Source organism: Micromys minutus (assembly GCF_963924665.1).
Source record: "Micromys minutus genome assembly, chromosome: 19".
Taxonomy (NCBI): Eukaryota; Metazoa; Chordata; class Mammalia; order Rodentia; family Muridae; genus Micromys; species Micromys minutus.
Window position 1 is genome coordinate 20,396,012 of NC_137954.1, and position 24,584 is coordinate 20,420,595.

The 24,584-nt window shown below is 38.3% G+C and overlaps 1 protein-coding gene across 1 annotated transcript in view; it reads right to left on the reverse strand.

Annotated features, from left to right (window-relative positions):
* Positions 1-24,584, reverse strand: part of IKZF2 (IKAROS family zinc finger 2) — a gene marked incomplete at both ends in the record, with an annotated part of 45,558 nt that overhangs the window by 11,336 nt on the left and 9,638 nt on the right. The window contains 2 exons of the mRNA XM_080932900.1: positions 1,821-1,958; positions 22,283-22,450. Of these exons, the coding sequence (XP_080789026.1) occupies positions 1,821-1,958; positions 22,283-22,450 (306 nt within the window). The remainder of the gene's footprint in view (positions 1-1,820; positions 1,959-22,282; positions 22,451-24,584) is intronic.

Consider the following 24,584-nt stretch of genomic DNA (forward strand, 5'->3'; position numbering starts at 1 on the left):
CGGTATCCAGTTGGCCCTAAAACCAACAATTTAAAAGTGGTTCTCAACCTGTGGGTCACAACTCTTTTTGGTAATCTTTTAACCCCCTGCCTCACAAATACTTATATTACAATTCATAACAGTAGCAAAATTACAGTAATGAACCAGCAGTAGAAAAAAAATCATGATTGGGGATCACCACACGAGAAACTGTGTTAAGAGTCTCAGCATTGGAAAGGATGAGAACCACTGGTTTAAAACAGTGTTCTGAGTAGGCAGATGCAATGTCCAGTGTTAAACAATGATAACTTTAAACAGAATGGTCCACATACTCGTTCTTAGCATCAGTGCCCTAAAGTCAAATAGCAAAAATAGCTGCTTGGAAGACATTTATTATATAACCTATTACCTTTAATTCTCACAGTGTATCTACGACCAACATACTCAAACAGCACACAGTCAGACAAGACTTATACAACCCTAAGGCCCACACTTGTATACCATATGGGCCCTACGCTGTCTTTGTTCACCCAGGCGATGAGAGCTTGCAATATCAAATCCACAGTGTTCAACATGATTAGGTCTATGAAAATGTGATTTACAAGTGATAATAATACATACATGATGAATTCACAACAATGAATAAATGAGATTAGACTTTCTGACAGAATCTATTCCTTATGCAAGGACTCAGACTATTTACAATAACAAAAATATTTAAAATCTTAAATTAAAAGCACAAAATCACTAACTGCATTATAAGCACACTTACAAGGAATATATTATATATAAAATTATGTATAATGTATATGTGTAGAAGTATGCCTATTTTATACATATATATATACATATACATATGTATATTAAAAGTATATATACATTTACATATATATACATTTATATATATACATTTATATATATATACTTTTAATATACATTTAAAACCAAACTAAAAAATTCTGTAAATGAACCCTGGTTTATCTATATCTTTGTCAATGAATATTTATATTTTTAAAGTGACTGAGGCATATTATAACATTTATTATTGGTTAATCTTTTTTAAATTAAAAAAAACCTACAAAAATATCAAGTAAGGCAAGACTTTTGTTTGTATTTGCACCAAATCAATTTGTATAAGTCGTGAGATAAGAAAGACTAAGAAGCTGAAGAGCTTGAATTCATTCCTCTCCATTGTAAGGCTGATTAGCTGAGTTAACTTTGTAGGAGCTGCTGCACCATCAGGACCACCATCCACACGGCTGGAGTGTGTTGTTAAGACCAAGATGTTTCTCTGACAGTATATGTTTAAGGGGGAAGCTGGGGGCTCAAGTTTTGACCTAGGTTGTTTCTTATGTATGTCTAAAGTAAAATTACTAATTTCCCAAGTAAATTATGAGGAAGAATTTGAAGTTGTATCACTGATGGTGCAACTCTTAGAGAAGCTATAATGTTAGCTCCCGCTGTGCTCGCTCAGGGAACTCAGAGACTCAACTATTTCGGTGGAGAAATTCAGGAGACAACCAAGCAGTGCTTTCCCGTGGCATTTGAATACAGTGTTAATGCTGGCTGTCACTGCTGTGTTAATTCAAACACATGCTATCAGAACTGATTTGGGAGTGCCACGGAAACTCAATCATCTTGTTCCCAGTGTGTTCCAAAACAGCTCGTGTCAACTGCCGAGGAATATAATGCCATGCCCAGTAAATGCGGTTGAAAACTGTGGGAAACACAGTCAGGTTTTGTCTTCATGTAGAAAGGGAGATGGAACGGTCTAACCCACGAGAAGGACTATAGAAAGCAGAGGAGGAGGGAACAAAGGCCACAAATGCGTTTTTACCCACCATGGTGACTCATGACCTGCCCGGCAGCCTCCATGCTGACATTCTGGAGATAGTTGTGACAGCGTTCCTTGTGTTCCTCCAGTGAGCTGCGCTGCTTGTAGCTTCGGCCACAGTAGTTACACTTGTGAGGTTTACCCACTGCGAAGAGAGTCAAGGTTAGTGTGCTCCGCTCCTCAGCAAACGAACCGCTAGCTTCTGCTACTTTGGAAGAAACATTTATATGCTCTTCATACAGACTCTTCCACCTCCACACTCCAATTTAGGCAATAACCATAAATTGTCTAGCAAAATGAAAAGTTAGCAAGAAGGCAGGATGATCACACCTCCAGGAGTAGGGGAAATACTGAATCAACTCATGGTCTGACTGTGTTCTCTGTTTTCATCCATGGTGGCTTATGATCAATTTTTATATTATGTGATTCTTAACACATTGAGCTTTATACAACTATGCCAGGTTTCACTCATTAAAAAGACACATCAGGGCTATCCTGCATACATGATAAGGTGTGTGTGTGTGTGTGTGTGTGTGTGTGTGTGTGTACACTCATGCATACATGAGTTTTAGGAAGAAATGAGAATTTTTCTGCAGAAAAACTAAAATCACAACAGCTTGAAATGTCAGTTTAAAAGAAAAAAAAGAAGAGATTATTCATGAGTACCAAGAAAATGCAAAAGAATCCAAGCATTGAAAATATAGATTAAGTAGGGAGAGAGTTTCTCTTTTCTTTGCACTGGACAGCAAAACTTTGCAACAAGAGTATTTGCTCTTCTGTGCAGATCCTGCTTTGGAGATAGTAAGAATTATGCCCCCCCCCAAGGTACTGGGAGTTGGACTATTAATAAGAACCATTGAAGCATTAATATAGTTACCATGATAATGGTGTCTTCCAAAACATCTCATATTATGAAACAGAATTTTTCCTAATAGTCAGGAAGCCATTATTTCAATACAGCTACTAAAATATACACTGTGATGTTTATAAGGAACAACTTTAAAATGTATTAAAAAAAAAAAAAAACCCTTGTGGGCTGAGGGATGTTTTAAGACAAATCATCCAGGTGGCTCTCATGAGCACTTTGGTTCTTGGTTGGGCATAAACCCTGAATAAGAGACACCAGGAAGTGGCTGGCATCAGAGCCCCCGGTTCTGAAGGAGAGTTTGTATCAGGCCAGTTAACCTCATTTGACTCCCTGAGAAATCACTTACTTTGTCTGGAGAACAGACAGAGGCCTCTTTTTGTATAGTAAGATCCTCACTGTCTTATACCTTACACAACCTTACACATTCAGGTGATGACACTTGTCACAGAGAAACTGTCATACTGAACCAAGCAGAAGTGCTCACAGTTGCCTAACCTTTGTATTGCTGATTAGAAAAATAACAAAAGCATAGATTCTATTCACTGCACACACTCATTAAAATAAATTATTATAAAATGTAAATTTAATAAAGCATTTTCGAGAAAAGCAATCTAAGGCAAGGTTTAAAACTACTGGAGAAAAATATCTACTTTTGATAACCAGGTAGTCATGGTATAATTTCTGGGAAGAAGATGTTTAAATAGGTGTAAGGCATAGTCTTCTGTGAGGTGTTAACAGATAAGAAACTATTTTTAGAGAAAAATAGTTTAAGTAATATTTATCTACATGTAAGCATATTACAAGATATGGAACTACCCAATAATATCCTCATTTTCAATTACCAGAGAAACAGATGACATACTGAATAGGTCCAACCAATTAATACTTATCACATACTTGACATTGCAAGTATAGTCCACTGTGAAAGAGTTCAGTCACCTCCCACCATCCCTGCTGGTAGTTTTGGTATACTGGATCCTATGATACCCTATGTGTTTTTCAAGATACTTTCTCCAAGCATCATTTATATAATGCCAACCTAACTAAAATATGGTTCTATGCTACGTTTCTAATCTCTGTAGCCTCTCTATTAACTCTATACAGTATTTCAGCTCAAGGTCCAGCCTGGGAAGGAAGTTAAAGCAGCAGGAGGTCACATGGCCCCACAACCAGGAAGCAGAGAGCAATGACCACCAGTGTTCACATTCCTTCTCCTTCTGCATTCAAGAATCCAAACCCAGGGAGTGATGCCACATCATTTTAGCATGGATCTTTCTACCTCATTAAAACTCATTAATGTATCCCTGAAGCCATGCTCAGAGGCTGACCTACTGTAGATGACCCCTTAAGATGGGGTCACTCCCAATTCTGTCAAGGCAACAATCAACATTAACTGTCACAACATGTTCACTGACATAAACTCATTTCCCAGCTTCCCACTTCTCTTTTGAAGTCTGTCTCACATGTTTTAATCCTACCATTTTACAAAATACCGGTCCCTCCTCCTCATCCAATCTTGTCAGTAAAATCAATAGGGATGTAAAAATTAGCTTTTAAACTTGAGTTCCAGAAGTATAGCCTCCTCAATTTCGTCACCCCTTTATCTCCATTTTGTACCAATTAAACAAATATTGGGTGACATTTTGGATTCAGAAATGTCATATTATAATACTGTTCTACTCAAGGAGAGCTGCTCTGTAAATATTCTATGCCTCTGTCACAGCTCTCATTTATAGAATACACATCTATCAAAAGAAACAGTAGGAACCAATTCAGTGGTGAAACTGACTTGTAAAGTACAGAACAAATTCTCATGGATCTTATCTTCACATTACAGTTCAGTAAGAACAGAGACTCAATTTACTAACAGAATATCACAGGTTGTTGTGGGTTTTGCTGGGCAGAATAACAGAGTGCTAATATAATGTATAGAATCTTTAGTATAAGATGGAATGGGATGGTATGTCTGAAGCAGGAACATCTGTTACGGGTGGAGGTTGCGAGCTTCCCTTTGGGTACTGAGAACCAAACTTGGGTCCTCTAGAAGAACAGCAAATGCTCTTAGCCACAGAGACACCTCTCCAGCGCATTTATTTTATTATTTTTATTAATGATTATTTTTACTTTTGCCAGTTATACATGTAAAAATTATGTAAAGGAAAACAAACAAATAAAACTAAGAGCTGTTAATGAAATACATTATGCCCTTCCTGCCTGGCTTTCACAATCTAATCATAATTCCCAAAGCAGTTTTCCCACAGAATTAATTCCAACTAGAAAGTGATTATAATCTATTTTTAAAAGATATATATGTTTGTCTTAATCCATCAGGGTGAGAGACGATACATTACCATTTAGTAAGTATTCAACCACCCCAATAAACATCCTTTCAAGCCTCCTTTGATTTTAAATTAAAGGACAATTTCAAATTAATAATATAAAAATTGAAATGTCCATTATTAATGGAGATATTAATCAAAGCATATAATATGGCTGAACCCAATTCTATTTCAGTTCTTGTACTATTTTTAATTTTTCCTAGTTAACAACTGCATCTGAAACTGCTCTTTGTGGTCTTGTGTCCAGTGCTCCTTCTCTCTTCACCAGATTTTCCTTCTGCACCTAGTAATGACTGTAAACATTCTGGTCCCAAACATTCTGCGCTCTGTGCCATGCATCCCTCCCTTCTGCCTTCTCACAGCCAAGCATATTCCGAAGTCAGTAGAGCTGTGGAGTTCTTAGATTATTGTTTAACTGTAGTCTTGACACTGGCCATTGTTTCTCTGACTGACCTCCATTATTTCCCAAATATACCGTGTTTCTCTCCCTTTCTTCGGTATGCGATTTCTGGGTTGGAAATAATTTTACCTAACAGTTTGATGGCTTTGTTCCACTGAAGCAATAATACTTAGTTTCCTTGAAATACTTGATATAAATGTGATTTTATACATAGCCTGCTTACTGCGAGGCTCTTAACATCTATTTGTCTTTGACTTGGGGTGTTTCTGAAATACAAATCTCATGTATTCAATTTAGAGTTCGATGCATGCCCTTTAGCTTTTAAAGTGTATGTGCATCCTACATGATATTTATGAGAAGTTCACACATATGTACACAGCATGTTATGTAAATGTATGACTATATACCTATTGTTATTAAGGAGTCTGTCACTCTTAACAGAAAGAGTTGTGACTCTTTGAAAGAGCAACATATAGAGCACATTTTGAAAATATGGTTATCTACTGTTTTATTGATGTCACTGATAGAAAATAACATCCATTTCGATGAAGACAATCAACTGTCCACTTACTGTCGTCTATTCCTAAACTGTAGTCCTTTCTACTATCCCTGTCCACAAATCAGCAAATTAAGACTTACCGTGGTCTTTATTAATAAGACCGCTAAAAAAGGTTTATAAATGGATTACTACCCAGTGTTAAACCAAGTTAAAAATTCTTGTACTAAATTATATTTGACTGGTATATTATCTTTTTCTTATATTTCTAGAATCAAGCTCACACAACATGTAGTCTGATGACTACAGTTTAATGCATTTTTGAAAACTGCTAGGAGTGATGTTCGAACCAGAAAACTTATGAATTTTTATATAAGAATTTTGTGTTGAATTTTTATTAGAGAATTTTGCATCTATGTTCCCTAGAGTTGTTGCTATCCACTCCTGAGCTTCTGTCATAGCGGTGACTGGCCAGCAGGCTGACTCACTTGAACTCCATGGGTACCATGCAATTGCACCCGCTGAACTCACAGATTCACTAACAAATGCCACCCCCTTTCTTCTCTGGAAGACCTGGTTTCTCAAATGATTTCCATATACTGCTTTTCTTCAAATAATTAAGAACTTCCCAGTGACATCATGTGGAGTTTTGGGGTTGGGAAAGTTTTAAATTCCTGTTTCAATTTCCCAAGTAAACAAAAGTTAGCCAAAGTATCAGGTTCTTGGTGAGTGAAGTTTGACACATTCCTTGAAAAGTAGAAATGCCATCACCTAATGTACTGCCCTGAGAGAAAACCCCTTTTACTGCGTTGTATTTGTGTGCAGAGCATCCAGGGCTCGGACAGAAATCGTAGTCTCATTCTGTGTGTAGTCAGATGTGTGTTCCCTCTTTAGCAAGGATTGATCCCAGCCCTTTTTAAAACAATGGTTCATTTCATAACATCAGCCTTGGTATTCATCAGCTTTCTCTCCTTCCTTTTGTTTTACATTCACTTATTTTTGTCCTTGTTCTTATTTTCTTTCTTAATATCTCCTTAGTTTTAACTTGTTCTTTCCATATTGTTTACGAAAGAAGCGGAGATGTTGCTTAGCATTTGCTTTGTGTCAGGCATTTAATGGCACACATTTCCCTCTCAGCTCTTCTGTAAGTGTCCCCATTCTTCCTCCCCTACATGAACATACAATGTATATTTACTGGAGCTATTTTATTAACTTTCCCTGCTAAATCCAGCACTTTAGTCATTTCTGGATATGCATTTATGAAATCCTTGTTCTAATTATGGACATATTTTTTCTTCTCATGTCTATAGATTTATAACAAGATGCTGGATATTGTAAATTTTGTATTAGTAAATTTTAGATTTTGTTGCCTTTCTTTAAAATGCTGACATGTTCCTGCACATAGCTACACTGTTTAGAGTCAATTTGTTCCTTTCCAAGTTTGCTTTTATGGTCTATGGAAAGTCCAAAGCATACTAAAATGGTCCAGAAAGCAAGATCTTTCCATTTTGGTGAGTGAAAATTAAGCATTCCTATCCCCTGTCAGCTCTAAAAGAATTTGTCTTCAGCTTTCTGGTCGTTATTTTCTGAGCTTCAGAAAAAGTGATCACCGGTTAGCCTAAAGGTCGAGTGGACCACATGCAAGTGTAACACCTTTGTATGCAGCCTCCTATGGGCTGTTCTCTGCCTCTTGTGTTCAGCTCAACTGCCTAGTACTAGTTGGGTTCTCTGCGTGAGAGATTGTATGGAAACTGCCTCCATAAAGTCTGCTGGAACAATTTATAGTCCTTGACGTCTTTGTTTTTTGCTACTCGGGCATCAAAGTCCTGCACTGCCTATTGTTCTATAGAAAATATGGTTAATAGTCCTGGAGAGGTTCTAGAGGATTGCGGTGGGAGGTGGTATACGACCCCAACATTCACCACATTTGGAAGCAAATGTTAGAGTTTTAACCAACAAACAGTGAGAAGACACATAAATAAATACCAAGAAGTCAGACCAATTCTGTACATTGCAGTACAGTGCAGTTCAGGTAATTGGCACAAAGCTTCTCTCTCATAAGTATAATTCTAAGAAGATTCTTACAGAGAAGACAGTGTGGCAAGCATTTATAAGTACTTCAAAAGTTATGCTCCTTCCTTTAACATACGGTCCTTCGAGTAAAAAAAACTCTACAATACCAGACTCCCTGACACAATCCGTTAGAGCTGTTGGTACAAACTCCTAATCTGAGGAAGAAATAGAAAATTGGAAATTTAGAAAATGAGGTGAAATAAAGCCAAGGTATGAATTAGCCTGCAGTTAAGCAGTGTTTTCTCTGTCTGTCTTGAAAAGGAATTAGAAATAATTAGCTGTCCCTGTGTATTAGAACCCCCTTAACCCTACCTAAAAATAAAGCCAGAAAAAGGCTCATAAAGAGCTCTGAAGCAGGAATGCTGGCTGTAGGTTTCTAGGGTGTCCTGAAGGCAAATACAGCTCAGTCAAGTCTTCCTCACTTATATTTACTTGAAATAGTTCAGTTCAGTAGTTTTTCTAGTGAATGTATATTATACATTGGTAAATTTTTTATTCTTTATACCAATATAAGTATTTCTACATAGGTAGAAACACACAAAGAAACACTTTCATATATTATGCAGAAAATACATTTACCATCTTAAGATGGACACAGTCGGAGAGAGGGCATCGATTAGACATTGTGTTTATGTTCTTCTAGTAAACTGAATATATTCGTGTTCTTTTAGTAAAACTGAATATATCCACATATAAATACTTTTAGGAATAGAAGTATTCTTGATAATTGGAATGAAGATGGAAGATAACCTGATAATTGCCGGTAGAGTTATAAATTAACACATAGAAAGATTATTACTAATATGGCACAATTTTTTATACATTGAATTAGTGGTCTGTTGTATGAACTCTGTACATAAACAATAAGTTCACTGTGCATTGTGTGTGTGAGTGTGCCCAGGTGTACTTGTCACGTGTGTGCACGTGGAGGCCCTAAGATCAATGCCTGGTTTCCGTTTTTGTTTATCTCCACCTCATTCACTGATTCATTCATTCATTCATTCATTTGAGACAGAGTCTCTCAGTGAGTCCCCGGCTCTCAGATTTCATCCTGTGCAGTCAGCCCGGCAGCCCCTGGGATGTGCCCATCTCTGTACTTGTTCTCATTGATGGGGGCCTCTGTGTAAAGTTAGATGTCCGGGGACAATCTGAACTCAGATTCTCAAGCTTGTGCAGCTACCACTTTACACACGGATACATCTCTCCAGTCCCCAGGTTTAAGGTTTCAAGCCTCTATCACAACATAATAGACTAAAAGAGTCTTTTGCAAATTTATACCCACTGTCAGTGTGAGACAGGCCTTTTCCTACACGGACACCGACAGAGAAGGGTGTTTATAAAACAGTACAACTTCCACTAAGGGGCTAAATCTATTTCCCAAAGTTTTAGGAAGTGTAAAGAATTGCTCAGGAAGCTCATATGAGACATGCTGCTACAGAGGAATGCACTGATACTCTATCCCACAGGAGAGAATGTAATCTACTTGCTAGGTTACACCAGTGTGTATCACACTCCATCCACTCAGTGACAAGGGTTTTTTGAAGTGTGGCTTCAACCATTGTGTTAGTCCACAGAGAGTCCTCTGTACATATCACTATGGACTAGAAACCGGGTGGCTGAGCTCCACGCATTTCCTAGGTCTAGGAACTGAGTTGGGCCCAAGAAGGCATACAGTCCCATTTCTATGTATCAGTGCTATTTAATAATGCATCTTTTCTGATTTTACATGCTATCATAAAATTGTGAATGTTCCTTGGTGCCTGACCATGTAGTAAACTGTTGGATATTTATACTAGCCTGAAAGTTACAAAGGCAATAAAGACTCAAAGTGAAAACTTCTATTCAGGACAATAGAAATTGTTTTTTTCTTCTTCTTTATTTGCATTCATGAACATGAACAAGAACAAAATAATTTTAGCTATCTGTATGCTATTTTTAAAAATTATTTCCTTTGCTCACTTATCAATTCTACCTGAGCACTATAACTTTCCCATCCACTTATTCAACCTCTGTGTATTTCACTAGTAGTCAGTCTTCAACCATTTGTAATAAACAGCTAACACACATGTTCTTGAGATTTCAGAGTTTTTATTTTCATGTGGCCAGAAATTTGATGCCTTTCCTGCCTAAAATGTATTTATCTACTGCAATCTTTACATATTGCCTGGTACCGAAAGCTTCAGAAATGTTTACATTTCCCCAACCCCAAAACTCTAAATCTGTGTAAGTATTGATGACTTTAGACATTTTAGAATCCAATGATTAAGTGCCCTAGAAAAGAAACAGGTCTATACCTGAAAAGTAAGCTATTTGTTTTTCTCAGAGAATCCCAGTTATATTAAATCATGTGAGTATAATTAGATGTCGGTCGGTCAAAATTTATCACAAATAACTTTCCCCTCTCCAGAAAGTTTACTAGTTGTGGCTTGGAAAGAATGTTAAATGTTTGAGTAGGTATATAAAAAGTACATTTAAATTAGGTTGATTCACGGGGGCGGGAAGAGAGAGAGAGAGAGAGAGAGAGAGAGAGAGAGAGAGAGAGAGAGAGAGAGAGACAGACAGACAGACAGACAGACAGACAGACAGACAAAAAGAGAGGACTGAAAAGGTATTTAGAATCCTTGTAATAAGACAGGAAGCAATGAAACAAATTTATGTAACCCAGTGCCCAATGATTCCACCAATTACTGCAAACATACTTTTCTATTTTGACAAAATAAATCCCTCAATAAATAGCCTGTGCATAAGTCTTGGGAAAGTGTGTAATAAGGAGCAGCCCCAGCGCGCTCTCATTGATGCACTTCCTTTCCTTCTGTAGGACCTGATGAGGCTTAGGAATTATGTTTCCTTCATCTGTCCATCAGTGTGTGTTATGTGCATCTTTTATGCATGGTGAATATGACGAGTGACAAGGCAGGCAATGTCCCCGCATTAAAAAAGCTAACTCTATCATTCCAGCATTTCTATGGCAATAATGTTCATAATGGCATCTTCCAAATTCAGCTAAAAGCCTTACAAAAGACATAACCAGTAGGGGACATCACAGCTCCAAGAGCAGCTGAGAGATGTGCTGGGGTATGATTCAGAGGTGGACCAACAGCTCCACATGCATGAGACCCTAGGTCCAATTGCCAGCACCACCACACAAAGCCAAGACCCAAAGCACAAAAATAAGAAGAGAGCAGTACAAACTGGGACACAAAACCAAACAACCCTGAGTGGAGCCTTGGAAACTAAACAAATCACAGACTTCTGGAAGATAAAGAACATATCTACTTTTTTTTTCCAATGTGAAGAAATGACATAACTCAATAAAAGCAGACTCACATAAGATTATTTGCAGTCAAGTCTAAATTTTTGATATCTGCTTTTATATCTCTTCGTTCAGGTGACAACATTCCCCAAATTCCTCGCACTGAATGCCTAAATCAGGAAGTAAAACGGATGGAACTGCACACTGTAAATTGCTGTAGGAACTATGATATTTGCATTCCTCATTATTACATAAAATATCTTATTTCATTGTTTATTTTTGACTTCCCAATGAGTTACTTAAGCCATAGATACATAACTTTAAATATCCTAAATGTTACAGCTGTTTAAAATAGACACATGTAAAGCGTCAAAATATCCTACTATATTAACCGTAAGGAATTTAGAGGGATGTACATATTTTCACCAGAGTTATAGTATACATTCCTTCACTGACTCATGAGGGTGAGACAAAGAGCTAGAGATACAGCATCAAAAGACTGTAACAGCAGGGAGGGCTCTAGTAAGATCTAAGAAAGAAGGCAATAGAGCTGATGCTTTTCATTATTATACATATATGAAACGTGCATGGAAGGAACAAAGATAGGACATTCAATTAAGAACTTTCTAAATGAATAAATAATCCAATCATATAAATTTCCCTTTTATGCAACTTCTATTTTTCTTCATATGAGCACAGTGTGTGCACATGTACTCTCAGAATCCAGGGCACAACCTCACATAATGCTCCTTAGGAGCACTCCACTGTGTCTGTTAGGACAGGGTCTCCCACTGGGATGCAGAACTCACTGATCAGGATAGAATGCGCAATGAGCCCCAGGGATATTTCTGCTACCATACCTAACTTTTTATATGGGCTCCAGAACTCTTACACTCTAGCAACTGAGCTGAATCCATGGCTTATGTGATCTCTGTTCTTAAACCGTTCTTTCTTGTCTCATGCTGAAGTACTACAATAATTGACTCTACAAGAAAGCATTACACTACAGAAACACGGGCATCCAGAAAGCATTTGTAGGAAAGCAGGTAAGTTGATTTCATTTAAGTCATTATGTAGAGTAAACTCGTGTGTGTGTGTGTGTGTGTGTGTGTGTGTGTGTGTGTGTGTGTGTGTACCTTTGAGTATTAGTCTTATGACAGATTCTGTATGATTCCTCTATGATCACCACTGACTGATGATTTACGCTGTGAATAAAATTTTAGTCACATTCTGAACATTTACATAGTGAGAAAGACCTTTATGCTATGTGGTTTTTTACTTCATTTTTCACCCAAGATAGAACTGGCTATAGATGGAGACTATATGTTTGACTACTATGTTCAAGTAAGGAACATAAAGACTGGCAGTTAGCTGACAAAAATCAATCAACCAATCAATCAACAGTCACAAATAATCAGCCCCACTATGGTGTTTCATGAGCTGAGACTGGTGTGGAGCCTCTTTACTTCTGTTCGATCTTCGAGCATGAGGACTCGGTATTGCTGGGAAAGTGGGAAAGGGTAACTAGTTGGGGCTAAGAGTGTCCATGCTAGCATGCACAGAAGCTCAAAAGGACTAGTAATCTCTGGAACCAGATCAGTATCTACAGAGTATTCAGAACAATAGCAAAGTGGCCCATGAGTCCTTCTGGTTTCTCTAGAGCGCAAGAGACCAGAGAATGGAAGAGAGAAAAATGGATCCAAGGTGCTTTAACAAATGTGTCTACACTAAAATAAAACAGAAATAGCTTCATGAGAGTAAAATGCACCACTGAAGAAACTTCTGATGAGTATGTCTTTTTCTGGAAATGTACAGGAAGGTTCAAAGCGGCATAACCACTTCTACCTGTAAGACAGGGTTGCATGTGCTGATAAAGAAGTATGAGGTGAGGTAGGTAAGTTATGGTTATTACCATAGGTGGGAAAAGAGGAGTTTGATTTGGTTGACTCTGACAGATTGTCACACCAGCTGTTGGGGACCCAAAGTGGCTTTTATGTGGTGGTCACAGCCTTGTGTCAGAGAAGAGCAACTGAATCGCACACCCTCTCCACCGTGCGGCGGGCAAAGGCACTGGGGTGTCATTATGCGGGTGGGATGGACTCCGCACTCCACGGTTATGGAAAGTGTGTGTGCAACTCATACTGTTTGTGTGATTCTCAGTGTAACCCACTTCTACCAACCTTCCTCACCAAGGAAAGGAGGGGGCGAGGAGGCGGGAAGTTCACACTTGGGAGATGACCTAGAAAATCAGCCAGGTGCTGGCCTATGATCACTTTCAAACAGTGCTCTGTCATAGGAAACCTGCAGGACAATTTATACTACCCTGAAAACATGCTGTCACCATACATATGAGTTTATGATAATCTAATGTGATTATCATGTTGACCACTGGATCGATGCCTTATAGAATGAAGTTGTATTCAGGCTAAAACACTGGCCTAGTTGACAACTCAAGGGCATTAGGATCTGAGCTCAGGACACCAGGACCCATGCAATAAGCCAGCATATTGTAAGCACAGTGCTGGTGATGGGTGTGACTGCAGAAACAAGTGGATCCCTGGGAAAAGCTGCCTGGCCAGTCTGTCCTAATCAGTGACCTCTCTCTCTCTCACACACACACAAACACACACAGACACACAGACACACAGAAGAGAGAGAAACAGAACGAATTGTGTTTGACATAGTCAATACATTGTTTGGTATGAGATTTTTAACTAGAGCAACCAAGATTGTATTTTTAGCAATACAGACAAAGGTGGGACCTTTCCATCCAAGCCAGATGATACCTCAGAGACTTTGAGGACTGTTAAGTGAAAAGGGCCAAATGTTTGATCCAGTTCTCTGAGGGCAAGAGGCCTAGGCCTTTTAAAATCCAATGGATTCCTTTACCAGTCCAAAAGATGAAAATGTGCAAATATATTCAAAGGAAGTATAAGTCATAAGATTTAATTCCAGAGGGACTTCTCATAAGAAAGATGGAAATACACAACTTGTATAAATAAGATAGTTTTTACTGGAAAATTAGTTTAAACAATCATTGCATTATTTGCTTTTTTAAATTTATTTTATTTAAATCATTGGGTTTAATCATTGAAAAAAACATAAGCTTCTGCTAATGATCTCTCTCTCTCTCTCTCTCTCTCTCTCTCTCTCTCTGTGTGTGTGTGTGTGTGTGTGTGTGTGTGTGTGTGTGCGTGTAACACATAGCCCTTAAAATAACAAGGACGTAAGTAATCAAGACAGTTCTTCTTTGAAACTTTTTGAAACTTTTTCAGATGTACAATAGGGATGAAGATGTTTTAACAGATGGGCATTTATGTGGCACATCTGGTCTGATTCCCTTTTATAGGACAAAATTGCTTTGAACCGACAATTAGACATAAATAACGCATTTCTTGAGCTAAAAAATGTCAAATATTGGGAGGTCATAAAGCATTGTAAAAAAAAAACCCTCCAACATTTTTAGAGTATTTAGAAATAAATTCAGTATTTATTCAGGCTTGTTTGCCTGAAGTCATGTGACTTTAACACTGGAAGTTCCTCCCCATTGCTGTAGTCAGGGTAGGGCTATGAGGAGGGTATATAAGGCCAAGAAGCTCTACAATGCATTTCTTTTAAGAGACATGTAAAAGGAGAATGATGTGCTAAACAATTTTAAAGTGCATGTCAATATTTGACTTAGAATTTAATGAAAAAGAGTTGCTGCAGACATGAGTTGATTTCATTATTAAAATGAGGGTCGACCCCTGAATTAGAATAATGCCTTTGCTGATCTGCTTTTTAATTTCTTACTCACACATATGTTTGAACCTAAACTCAGTCCCTGACCTAATGGCATGTCAAGGAATATTTTGGTTTGTATTTAGATTTCACTAGACAGTAACTAAATTTCCTCGAGCACTAACAGTCTTCTCTTCAAATGTTTTGAAATGATCCCATGGTTTTAACACTCTCTCCTAGTAATAAAAATCTATCACTAGTACAAGGTCAGAGGTAATTTTTAAATTTTATTTTATATAAATGAATATCTTGCCTACACTTATTTTATGCACAGTGTACCCTCTTTGCTCACAAAGAACAGGATAGGGCTTTGAATCTCCTAAAACTGGAGTTGTAGACAGTTGGTAACTACCATGTGGGTGATGGGAACTGAACCTAGGTCCTCTGCAAGAACAGCCAGTGCCTTTAACCACTGATCTATCTGTACATCTCCAGTACTAAATTTTTCATATAGCACAAAATACTAACAACCCTGTCAGGGAATTCTTACTATTTTTTCACTTTATAACCTATAAAATATGTTTTGGAAACACACACACACACACACACACACGCTTATTATTTATTTAAAAGAATTCTCGCATTTCCCTTTCCTCTTATTTACTTATTTCTATATTTATTTTAAATTGAGACTACATGTGCATCTATGTGTGGGTCTATATAAAAGAATATCTATGTATTAATTATAAAAATACATATACAGTTCCAGTTCTTACAATAGTTTTAAAAATAAAAGGTGTGTTAGATATTTTATTTGATAAGTATTTAACTGTTATATAAATTACTGACTGTGATACTTAAAAGGACAAAATATAAAATAGTTAACATGCTGTTTAGTATCTACAAAAAAGTTATAATAATTTGTTAAATTGAAAATCTAAGCACAAAAGTAATACAAAGTGTTTTTGAAGTAGGAAGTATTGGCTTCTGACTTAATATTACATCAAATAAAATCATGCTACAATATAGTTATATATACATACACACACACATATATATGTATATATACATAAACATACGGTATTTATATAAAAATATGATAAATCTCAAGATTTCTTGTGAGCAAGAGCATAGGACTGGTCCAGCATGTTTAATTCTTCTCCAACTTCATATAATGTAAATCTGGAACATATTTTTCAAAGTGTAGTTCATTTCCCAATGCACAGGAAACCTGTCCTTGATCTTTACCTAATGGATACTGCATGCTCATTCTTCTTTGTTCCCTTCTCTTTTTTATCTTTCTCTTTTGTTGAAAAGAAATTATGCATATGTGTGTTTTGCCTACATGCATGTCTGTGCTCTGTGTACACACAGTGCCCTCAGAGGACATTAAGATCGGGTTGATCCCCTAGGGCTAGGACTACAGATTTGAACTTGGGTCCTCCAGAAAAGCAACAAGTGCTTTTAACTATGGAGCTACCTCACCCTTTCTTTCATTCTAGTTGGAGCATTTGAATTTCTAGGAGTAAGTTTTCCCTCTTACAGGGAACCAGGGATGGGGGTGGGGTGCGAGAATCAAGACAGGCACTGTAGAAATCTTTGTTTAATCTTTTCTTCATGATCACTTTAATAGTTCAAACAAACTGGAAAAACTAAAAACTTACTTTCTTTCCTTTGTCATAGAAAGCAACTTAACAGCATTGCACTGGGCAGTTCCATATGTCACATAGGAGTAAAAGGCACACACTTTGGAGTTCGACAGCCTTGGTGTGAATTCTCTTTCTGCCTCAGCCTCTTCCCCTGCACTATCAAAATAACAGCGAGATGTATCTCTTAGCAAAATACCCATTGCTGTCTCTTGAGTTTCTCTGTCGACAGAGTGACAAGTAACTCGAATGTTACTATCCTAGAGTTAAATATGGGCACCGGCGAGAAGAAGGCACAACAGCTGAAGTGCTTGTGCGATCGTTAGGACCCAAGTCCTCAGAATCTAAGACTGGCGTGGTTCTGCACATTTTAACCCTAATGCGCCATCAGTGAGATGCAGGCTGACTGCTGAGTTGGCTGGCTGGCCTGGGACATGCAGCTCTGAGGGACAGAAGAGAGACCCTGTCTCGAGCAAGGTTGATATGAGGCTCAGCCCCCGAGGCTCTTCACTGACATCCCTGCCATGACATCAGCATCATCTCAGTCCCATAACCTTCATGTCCCCCCCAAGAGTTAGGGATGTTAAAGATGAGGAAGAGTTGAAGGTAAGCAGTCTAACTTACCTATGCCAGCTATATGGCGTCATTTTTTATCAGATAATCCTCACATATTCAATTCCCAATCATTACCAAAAGAAAGATTTTTGTTAGAGTGATCTTCACCACTTTGAAAAGATTCAAAAGATGGCCTGATAAAAATATTGTTAGCAAATCGAACGGCTACTGAAAAGTCATCAAAAATTAAACAGAGGTCTGATTGCTTCACAAAGATTTTTAAACCCTTTAAAAACCTGGAAAAATATAATTATAGATGAGGCATTGGGGTGTAGTTCAGGTTAAAAAAAAACTAACCCTAAGCCCCACTCTAAAAGAAACGGAACTGGCTTTATACCTCAAGATGCAACAGTAAGCACACACCTAATATATTTATATATTTTAATGCAAAGTATTAAAACTTTTTAAAAACTTTCCATTAAAAGCATTTTCCTCATTACTAGACTTGCTGTTATTAATATCACCTCCTAATCTGAGAACAAAGCCCTTTAATTAGTTAGTTTATAGAGTGCCTACTACAGGTCTGCAGCATGAGTGCCCATAAACGCTAGGTGTTACTTATAAGTCCGCGCTATTGAGCCAATGCTTAACGCATGGGTATGCTGTGTCCTTTAAAATATGTGAACAGCACATTGAGAAGAATGTTATACAGTCATCATACAAGACTTTGCAGATACACCTTTATACATATGCTACTCACTCTATGTATTCCAGACCATTTTTAAGTGTTTCCTTCCTTAAACTAGAATATTTGTGACAGGAATATACGATGCTTACCAGTACTGGGCCCACTGCTACCAACTACGAAATGAAGTCAATATATAAAAGTTTCAAATCTATAACACAGGAAGCAGATCTATGGTGCTGATATTCAACATGATTATTAAATTCAGTAGAACAACGGGAAGTTGTTACCAGAGAGGAGGACAGTAAAAGTCTTTCCTTTCAAGAATACTGTCTATCAAAACAGAAGTTAGATGCAAAGTCACTGTAAGCACGAGGTTTTAAGTATTAGTTCATCTCTTTAGTTCCCATGGCCATTTCCCCAGCTTCTTTGCTCGGAGCTGTTTCTGCAAAGAGCTCAATTCTACTTTTCCAAAAGGCTTCTGTGCCCTCACTTTTGGTTACATTTGGTGAGGACACAGGAAGGTGGAGAGGCAGATTGTATGTGTCCTGTCACACGTTGGCAAGGACTGTTTTCCTCCACTCCAGGTCAGCGCCCCAGTCCTTGTTTCTTAGGTCACTTTCTTGGTCACTTGCCCTTCAGGCTCCTGGCAGGTATGGCACCCAGCAACAGTTCCTTCAATGTCTTGGTGTAGCATTCATTGTATTATTTTCCCTTAGGTCTAAGCATTGTCTTACAAAGGAATGCACTTTAAAGGTCTCCCTTGAGTGCTGCATTGTTTACAGTTAGGGTCTGCAGAGCACAGCAAGAGTGAGGGTGGAGATGTGACCTACAGCTGTACAATCAGTTAGAATAGAAATCGGATTTTCTGTTACTGCTGGAAGCAGACCATGAAGTGTGGCTAGGAAACTGGCATCTACATGCTTATACATGTATCGGAATGGGTGGAGAGAGTAGATCTTTGGGACAAGGGCGTCTAAGGGACAAAAAGACAAAAGAAAAGCCTTCAGTGCTCCAGAACACCAAAGGTGGAATCGGAGAGCGTTTATCTGCTCTAAAGGACCATGGTTTACTTAAACATAGAGCAAAGAAGGTTGTGGACCACTCCCAAAGTCTGATGTGTAGGTTTGTGGAATTACACTGAGGTATAAAATGAGCAATGCCCAAACTACTAATTCTTGGTCATGGGGAACTGACGAGGAAAAAACCATGCATCTGTGAATATAAGATTTCTGGGGAACCTATTAAAAAATGGAAAGAGTGTCAGTAGAAAAGCATGTCATATACCTATTAAATTGTGTTGTAGGGTAAACCAACACACAGTGGGTCTGTGGACTAAGCGTGGACTTAATCACATCATCACACCCAAACCCCAAGTCATTCTTACTAAAGTCTTTGCCATAGCCACTGCCCACAGGTGTGGAGCCAACTTGGTTTCTTTGTAAAACAGCTCATATCAACAAAGCTACTGAGAAGCAGGGTGTCCTCTCACTGCTGGGGCAGCATACTTTCACACGTTTACCTTGCCTAGTGTGCACGACGCTGTGGCAGTTGGACTTGGTGACTAGGATGAGGCAAAGATCCATGATGAGTCCTAAGATAAGCACTAGAGGACCCTGGATAAACTCCTCTAGAGCCTAAAGACACTTTGCACTGGTGAACTATTGTGAGCCCAGTGGTCCAAACTGACTGAAACAGAACTTCTGTGCCTTGTGACAGATTTCTGTTACCTGCAGCTTTACAGTTCTTGGCTGTCTCCTGATACCGGAAGCGGCAGATTCTGCAAATGAATTTGCTGCTTTCTCGTGTCCTAAGTAAGCTAGGCTGTTAGTTTTGAGGGGAGGCTGGAGAAAAAAAGGGGTCCTACAATAGACTCTCATAGTAAAAACTATACAGTCTTGGCTTTTTAAGTTCCAGCACACAAGATGTCTTCTGGAAAAATCGCTGGGGAGAAGAGGGGTTAGATGGCATCCATGCCGGGTAAGGTTCAGGTTGACAAGCTCTAATAGTTTTGTTATAAAGTTCTTTGAGCAACAGCTAATCTGTATTTTAAAAACCACTCTTAATTTGTTAGTAATGCTAATTATTCTAGTTCAAATCACGCCTTATGAACTAGGTATTGTCTGATAAATCATATCGTAACCAAAGATGGATATAATTTGATGGTATTTCACTGTTCAATGAACTTGGACCACGTAGTTGGAGAACAAAAGATGCTTCATGAGCAAGTGGTTCGGGTGTCCATGGTAACTGTTGCTATACAATCTGTCCCCTCTAACCTACATCAATCACCTTGTGGCATGTTATCAATGAAGCTAATAGAGAAGGAATGTGGATCTCGTTTATAAATGAATTGTATAGCACTTGCTGCTGGCTATGACACTTGTGTTTCCCATCCACTTTTGAGAAGCCAGTCTTGACAGAGTGGAAAAGAGACTCCTCTGCTGCCCAAATTTCACTAGGTCCTTTTGGTTGGATACTGTGCACAGAAGAAGAGATAGCCTAAGGAAATGACTTATCGCCTGGCCATTGGGCCATCAAAACACAAGACTGGTGATACAGGTCTAGGGAGAGAGATACAGAATTAACCCTCGGAATTGAAACAAAATACGATAATATGACATCCTACACGTCATAAACAAATCCACTATGGAGAACGCTCCAAATAATATGGACAAAGTAAGGCATAGTAGAAACATCCATCAAAGTACTTAGCTTACTTCCCTAGTGTGTCCTCAGTGGACCCAGTTTGAAATGCTACTAGAAGCAAGCATTAACGCTATGGATTCACTACATGTACTCCCTGGTAACTAACACAGGTGCTACCACTGCTGAGCTCCGAGTTTTCCAATGCTGAGTCCCCGATACCCCCCCCCCCCAGTAGTATCATGTTGGTTATACCAGACTCCTTACAACATGGACAAGGGGTAGATTTATCCTCTCGGGAACTGAAAGATGCTTATAAAGGGCTTGCCATTCCTCCCCACACTACTTCCTGAGTGGATTTAGCAAAATGTTCGGCCAGTGATATCCCTAACCACACTGCCTCCAGCAAATGGGAAGAAATATAATGAACTCAGACTTATAGAATCCATTCACATTCCCCATATTTCGTCATCCATAGTCAGCTGGCTGAGTGGAGTGGTAAAATGGCCCGTCACTGGGAAGGCTCCCTGTGTGGCTGCCACGGGAAGGTGTGGCTCAGTGTGTTGGATGAATGCAGCACATGGCCTAAGATATCCTTTATATATGAGTCTGAGAATAGAAGAGTTAAGATGTTTACAATTATTGTATGGAGCCAAGGCCAAACGACTCATGAATTCTTCTGAGGTTCATAGTCCTCAATCAGTAAAATTAAATGACAGAGTATATAGGAAGCTAAAAAGAATACCCCTATCTCTTAAATACATGCCTCGACCTATATTTTCATAGTAAAATATGCCATTGTAGGTGATAACTAGAGTAGCATATTTTTTTTAAAAATATGACAAGTGAGTGATTTTTCAGAAAGCAAAATACATTCTTAGAATATTTTGTTTTCACATGCACATTAATTTGGCTTCCATGACTGTCCCAAATTTTATATTCCTTTTTATAATTCATATTTATCTTAAAAGATTGAGTTCAGCCTAAAGGACAGCACACAGATGTGAGGGGACTAATATGTGCCAGCATTCCCACACATTCCCCAGCAAGATGACAAAACATGAGAATATCACCTTCTCAGATATTCGTATTAAAACTAAAACTTAACATGTCCTCATAAAGAAAGCACACACAGAACATTTTCTTGTAATTTTCTACCGTTACTATCTCAGCAATGGCAACTCATGCTCAAATCAACTGAGATTCATCCAGGTTTCTGATGCTTCTTCCTCATTTACATTGGGCTACCCTAGTATTTTTTTAGCACATTAAAGACTCTTCATCATGAAATCATTTATGGAGCAGATAAAATGTTCAGACCTTTCCCAAAGACCACAGGTGGAAAGCTAGCAAAACAAGGAGAGTTAAAAATGAAATATAAATTCCACCGACAGCCAGTTTTCTGATGAGTATAGTGCTTTCATGTTTAAATAGAACAATATTTGATTTCTCACTGAGATCTAAGCCCGAGCACGATTGACTTGGTTTAGAAGTTTCACAGCTTTCACGTTTTCTGGAAACTTCAGAAAGTAAGAATGGCATTCACTAGGCTCCAGTAACCCTAGATTTAACACAATTGCTGTGTTCTTAATTCTGAAACTTAAAGGCCGAAGAAAATAACGTTCTATTAAAGACACTCAGCGGCAGTGCCACTTTCGTTGCTCTATGAAGACCCATGTTCTTCCTCCAGATGCTACCTACACTAGGCAATCCCTGACAAAGTTACACGTTATTTAATATAAAGCTGCCATACTTTCTGGACTTCAGCTTTGACTTGGTGCCACTTACCAGAGTGGGTCCTGAGATGTCCTGTGAGTGCGTCCCTTCTTCTACAAGCATAGCTACAAAAAGGACATTTGAACGGCTTCTCTCCAGAGTGTAACTTTATGTGCCTCAGAAGGTTGCCCTTCTGGGTAAAGGACGCTCCGCACTGGTTACAGTGGAAGGGCCGCTCACCTGTAGAGTGGGAAAGACCAAGCTGGTTATCGTAAGGGAATGATTTCTCTCCACAGTTCATCACACACAGTTCCCCCAGGTTCGCAGTGATCATCTTCCATGTACCATGAAACCCTCCCTCTCCTAGAAGACCTTCTCTGCTAATACTAACTTTTCAAACTTCAGGTCATTTCCTCCTTTAATATAAACATGACAAGGGTCCTGGCATTGACTGGGAGTAGTAATAAGAGCACGAGACAGTGGCGGAACAGCTGTCACCATGCGACAGACTATGCTTTTGAGGTAGTACAGTCCTCACAGTCATGTTAACACGTAGGAAGTGTCCATATAAATTTAGGAAGGAAAAGCCAGAAGAGCAAAGTATCTGATAATACTGTCAGTGAGGACAGAATCTGGTCAGCAAGAAGGCCCCAAACAGATAGAAACAATGTATAAGTCTTCCAGAGCTGTGTCTGTTGCCCTCAACTGACAGTCACTCAAGTGATCAAAGGTTATAAAAAAAAATCCACGTAGGCAAGAAGTCAGTAAAACCATCAAGATCAAAAACAAAACAAAACAAAAAAATCATGAAGAAAGTACGTTTGTTCTTTATCTGCCTGCTGCTAAGCATAAATGAAATTAATGATAAACCGACATAGGAACATACAGCACAAAATCCCATCCTAAAGCTCAAATTCTAGAGAGAAACAAGTTAGATACTCCCTTGGAGTGGACAGGATCCTTTCCAGCACTTGTTACATGACAGGTCGAATTTGTTGCCATGTTCACGGATTTTTATATGATCAGTGAGGTGTACCTCAGAATATATTTGGCCTTTTACATAATGGAAGCTTAAGGTTCCTCCATTACAGAAAGCTAGGGAGCAAACCAGCTAAGCTGTGCTCACTTGTTAGCAGCCCCTGCAAGTCTGTCATGGTTTTGTTATAAAACCTACAGAACTGAAAACCAGGTAAGATCAAGCAAATACAGGATTCTACAGCACGTTTTCTTTTAGAAATGATGTATAAACTAAAAAGCTTATGTATAGGGCTTCCTCCTCCCACACCCCTTAAAATATGGAGCTGTTAGAGCTAAGCTAAAAAAGATCCTAAAAAAGATAAAACTGTAGAAAAATCATCATCTTAAAGTTAACTTAGACTAAATTGTATTTAACTAGTTTGATATGCTTAAGTCTAAAACACCTCAAAGAAACTTACAGCTCAGTTTTGGAATCTAAGTCCGGCTGGGAGTGGCGGCACATGTTTTTAACCCCAGCATTTGGACGGCAGAGCCTGAGGGATCTCCAAGAGTTCAAGGCCAGTCAGGTCTACATAGTGAGACCCTGCCTTAAAAATCTAATTCCGATCACATGTTCTGTTTTGTTTGTTGAATCTTGCTGTGTAGGTTTAGTGTCCTTGAACATACAGTCTCCAAGTGTAAGAGTGTCTATCTGATTGTTTATGGGTGTATGCTGCTATGGTTGGCTTTTAAACCTAAGTTTTTGAGATCCTTTTAAATTTTGTACACATTTACAACATAGCTTTGATTCCTTTTTTTTTTCTACAAGGAAATAACAGAGTGCAACTTAGAATCATAATTACCTATTCTTCACCCTGACGTGGAATTTTATTAAAAGGAAAGACAGGAGCTTCAACGAAGTATCTTTGTAAAAAACAGAAAAAGCTAAGATAAATTGTACTTTTCTCTTTCACTGTTCTGGTCAGGTCTTAGACTCTTAAACTTTTCCTACGAAAGGGACAAATTGGGACATAAAATCATGTTGAAGAGAAATTAAATTAGCAGCTCTGTTGAAAACAAAATTTGCAATCATGTTTGCTTTTACAGCAAGTTGATCTACCACCTTTAAAACACTTATAATCTTTGAACTGATAGTTTCAATCCATACACTAAAGTAGCTAATTCAGTATTTCACATAATGCTAGTCTAAAAAGGAAATAATACCAAGGGAACCTCCTTTTAAAAAGTTTTGTTTTTAAACTAGCTTTAAGCTAATCTAATCAAGTTTTATGATCCTAGTGATGGGGTCAGTTAGTATTTGCATTTACAAAATTATTCAGATATCTTTGAAACTTTTTACTAAGAAAACCTCAGAGATATGGAGGTCTCAGTGTGTTCACAGGCATGAGCTGTAAAG